The sequence below is a fragment of the Phaethon lepturus genome, unplaced genomic scaffold (genome assembly GCF_000687285.1).
Source record: "Phaethon lepturus isolate BGI_N335 unplaced genomic scaffold, ASM68728v1 scaffold20630, whole genome shotgun sequence".
In the NCBI taxonomy this organism is placed as follows: domain Eukaryota; kingdom Metazoa; phylum Chordata; class Aves; order Phaethontiformes; family Phaethontidae; genus Phaethon; species Phaethon lepturus.
In genome coordinates this window covers 1-4,601 of record NW_010514278.1, presented here as the reverse complement: position 1 = coordinate 4,601, position 4,601 = coordinate 1, and the positions used below count along the sequence as shown (strand labels likewise).

General features: G+C 43.6%; 1 protein-coding gene across 1 annotated transcript in view; it reads right to left on the bottom strand.

Moving 5' to 3' along the window:
* The window catches only part of IL13RA2 (interleukin 13 receptor, alpha 2), a gene marked incomplete at its 5' end in the record, with an annotated part of 8,382 nt that extends 5,279 nt beyond the window's left edge, over positions 1–3,103 (bottom strand). Inside the window, 3 exons of the mRNA XM_010292536.1 lie at positions 379–499; positions 964–1,117; positions 2,952–3,103. Coding sequence (XP_010290838.1) covers positions 379–499; positions 964–1,117; positions 2,952–3,103 — 427 coding nt within the window. The remainder of the gene's footprint in view (positions 1–378; positions 500–963; positions 1,118–2,951) is intronic.
* Between the last annotated feature and the right edge of the window lie 1,498 nt (positions 3,104–4,601).

Here is a 4,601-nt window from a genome sequence, read left to right as displayed (position 1 = left end):
GCTGAATCCTATCCTATAGAGATATATGCACTGTGATCAAGGGAAATGTGCAGGTACTTTCAGCAAAGGGAAAGCACAAGGCTTCATGATGGACAACATGCTGAAAGCACTCCATGGGCGTGAATAAAAGGGAAAGGAGGAAGGGAGAAGGCACACCCTGTAGAAGGTCAGCACTAGCTTGATTTTAAGGAAGGAAGTGGGGATTTGGTATTTCCTTGCCAGAAGGCACATGTTGCTTGGACCATTATTTCTGCTCATTCTGAGTGGATTGCCTAATAACATTGCCAGACATAAAAGCATATTTACTGTGGCATTTTAGTACCCTGAGAGGTTCACTTGATTGCTGCCTGGATGTTTTTCTATTTTACTGATACATACCAGTAATATAGTCCATAATGTACGCCGTGAGGACTGAGGAGACCTGGTTGCCATGTGCACTTGAGGTATTCCCAATCATGATAGATGCAGTGGAAATTCTGAACCTCTGATTCCAGTTTTCCTGTCAAATGAGAAGGAAATAACCACTATTTAGCAATGTACCAGTCAGGCCCAGCAGAAATAATCATTTTACATCTTTGAACAATTGTGTGCTGCAGTTGAAAGACAAAAAAGGAAGAGAAAAGAAGACCAGTCACCGTTATTAGATAGTTTTTCTGCCAAGTGCTCTGTTTCTTATAAAACCCAGTTCACTGTACTTAGAGCAGAAAGATGAGTAACAGACCTTTTCATTCAGCAGTGGACCTTGTGCAGGGCAACCCAGCAGAGCTGGGGCATGGGCAGGGGGAAATAAGCCCCAAGTATCCAGTAACCACAACCGGTGGAAGCAAAGATGCTCTGGTGTCTTATACATCAGCAAGCCCTGCAATTGCTTATCCATCCAGCAACCCTCAGGCCAGCAGTCCTTCATGCAACAGGCTCATGCAAAGTGCAAAACCACACCAGGTACCAAAGACTGCTCCTAACCTTGCAATGGGACCTGAAAGGTGGCATAAATCCAGTCACTTTGCACCTCCACGTCATCGGTACACCGTCCTTCAAGCAGTGTCTGTACCTTCACTTCAGCAGTCCTGCTGAGGTCAAATCCAGCTCTGAATTTTAGCTTTCTAGTAAAAATAACCTGGTTGAAAGACAGACTTTATAAGCACCTCTTTTGTTGCTAAGTGGGCTGCAGAATTCGCTACCATTGCTCCGGCTCTAGCTGCGAGTGGGCTCATTTGTGTGCTTTAATGGTTCTTTACATTTCTGTCCTGCTTCTCCTGCCCAGTGCTTCTCCAGCACTTGTACCACCTGCTCTGCCCAGCCTCACTGGCTTTGAGTCCCTCCACGCCACAGGACACCAGCCACGAGAAGACAGAGCAGACTATAGTTCAAGGGATCCCAACCAGATAGGAGCACTGAGAGTCTGATGAGGACACCACCGTAAATCCAGATAAAAAGGCATCTGTTCGGGATATGATATAATCAGAAAAATTTTTGTCAGCAGTTCCAGAGTGTAAAAGAGCCACGTTGAGCAATGTGTTTCTAACAGACATCGATGACTCTTGCGTCTACTGGTGTCCCATGGATTTTTTTCAGACTGACTTCGTGACCTTATCTGGGGTCAAGGTTTTGTCACGGTACCAGAGGTGATTTTTTTTCTGCTTTTTAGATCTGCCTTGTATAAGGCACTTTTATTACTTGTGATTTAGGGAATTCTGACTTTTTTAAAAAACTGCTTTTGTTTTTCCTTTGCGCTTTATAAACGCCAGTTAAAAATCACCACAGAAGAATCTGCACAGCTGCACACAGATGCATGGCTGGGAGTTTGATGTGCATCGTGACCAATGTCAGGTCGAAGAGTCCCTTTCCATGCCCTGGTGATTGCAATCCATAGCTGAAACAGGGTGGGAGTCACCATGCTCTTCCACCTCTGCAGGCTCCCATGGGATGGCTGGGCCAAAACCCGTTTGGGTGGTGGTTGAGCACAGCCTGGCAGCCTTGGCTTTGCTGCCTTGGGTGGTTGAAGTGGGTGACCAGCTCATGCAGAACGTGCGGAAACTGTTCACAACAGAGGCTGGGGTCCGCAGCACTGCTAACTCGATGTCACTGCTCCTTCTCTCGCCCCCTCGTCTCTTGAGCTGGCAGGCTCGCTAGCATCGCTGTGCAAAAAAATCTCCCTTTCTTTCAGGCCACCAATCTGTATTTTGGGTTTTTGGGGGACATCCTCAGCGTATTTTTCATGTGTTCCTCAGAACCTTCCACCAACCAGCCTACTGCTGGGTTTCTGCTATCCCCACTCCATTTACCTTCCTAACCCTGCAGCAGCTTTCATCTTCTAAGTACTCCCAAAATGTATTTCTACAACCCCCTCTGCACCGTGCCTGTCCGCTATTGCTCTGCTACATGTCAATGAGAGAAGACTGACAAGTTCATCACAGAGCTGAGTTAGAGTCAACCATATCTAAAAGACAAAAGTAAATGGTGATTAGAAACACCCTTCTGGGTAAAGGGAATATTAGAACATTAGGATAATTAATGAAATTTAATCTCTTATTTATCCACCACTTTGCATCCCTAAGGATCTGTTGACACCGAGTTTCAGTTCAAGCCCTGTAAAGACTTTCTAAAAAGTGTGGTGCCTTTGACAATGAGGAATGCTACTAGATATTATTGGATTATTTTTGGCAGCAAGCACCACACCCTCTGACAGAAATAGCCCCTTCTCTGACTGCTGCTGCTGTTACACTTCAAAACACATTCTCGTCTGGCAAAAGATTCAAACCACTGGAACGGTTTGGCTTTTTCATGGAAAGCTGGAACGGCTTTGGTACCACTCCTCCTTGAAATGCAAGCATAAACCTATGCAGGAACTAAAGGCAGAACTGATTTAAGCTAAAATTTTAAAAACTTTTTAAAGTTTTAAAACTAATTTTAGAACTAATTTAAGAGGCTTAAACCGTGCTTTGTCTTACCTTCCAGTCTCTGTCACCAGTGTTGCGGTATTCAAACTTGTATTTTACTGTGCATTCGTTGAAGGTTTGTACATTGGGTGGAGGTTTCCACTCGATGTCGAGAGAACCTAGGAGTCCAGGATCAGTGATCTGAAGGTCTTGTGGGGGAGCAACTAAATTGAAAACAAAGCAGGAGGCAAACCAGTGTCGATGTAAAGAAAAACACCAAAAAAAAGGTCATGAAATTTGATGAAATGACAAATGCAGCTGCTGGGTGTGGAGGGAAGCACTGCTGGTCCAGGTCCAGCCCTGGCTATTTGACAGCCTGTTCTCAAGAAACATGCACGAGCTCTACTCCTGCCCACCCCCAAAAACCAGTTTTTGCTGATGCTCAGAGAAAACACTCAAGGACCAGTGAGAAGGCACAAAGAATGCCACATCTTTGACATTCTTTTTCAAGATATTTTAAGCAAAACGACTGTCCTGGGATGACCTTTCAAGTCCTATATTTGCTTACTTTTATCTTACGATATTTACCAACTCTTGGGACACGTATCCTTGCAAACATTGCATTCAGCACGTACACCAACATAGGATGACAGATCACAGCATGCTGTGAGGGAAATTTATATTCCGTAACCGTAACAGACAGAAATTTTATTGCTTTAAATATTCCTTTCAAGTATATTAAGGATTAATGAAAAAGCGAGACAAAAAGCATACAGAGGCAGAAAAGCAGAGAGTTAAAATCATTCTTATTTTGGACATCTCTCAGCTGTACTACAATGTGCTTTTACAGTTAATCTGGCTTTTATCAAGCTATTGTAAGGTACTGCCATATGTTAATAAATCAGCATATATAATGGATGAATTCCATACTAAGACATGCTTCCTAAAAGCCCAGCTCTGCATGGAGCTGTCATTCAGATGACGAAAGCTGTTTGACTATTCAGTTTTATTAGTTCAAGTGAAGTCAATTTTTGTAACATCTGAGGTCATTTTTCTCCACTGCCTAGAGGTGAGGTTATCCATTTGGGTTTCTACATAATCACTGCGTGATGCACTTTTTTCACAGTGATTTGGAGCCCATGTCCTGGCAGTGTCAGTCCAGCATTGCCACCACTTCTCTGTTTGAGTCTGGCCTCCAGGTCACTGGCTTCTCTGCCACCTTTTTCATGTCTTCATCAGGATTTACACCATTTTTTCCTTTCATTTTTTTAGTAAATCCATCGTGAAAGCAGACCCTGAAAATATCTTTCAGTGGAAGACAGTGATGTAAATCAAATTTTAATGTGCTCCTTGGAAAGTTTGCAGAGAACATTGCTGGAGGATTTATTTATTCTAAGAAAACTCTCCCAAATGAAACACACCAGAAGCTTAAGATTGCAGTTCTCCCAGCATGTAAAGGTCCGTGGGAGATTTATATATAATAAATATATATTGTTATATAAGATGGCGATGTATTTAGGGAGGTGCTGGGACAAGGAGCAGTAGACTAATTGTCTACTTGTCTAATAGACTAATTTGGAGAAAAATTAGATTTTATGTATTTTTCTGTGTAACAAGTAAAACACCCTGCCTCTCACCCGCTGTGAGTCCCGTGAATGCCGCCTGGGTTCAGGGGGTGGTGGTGGGCTTGCTCCAGCTGCAGGGGCGATGGGGCATGGCCCT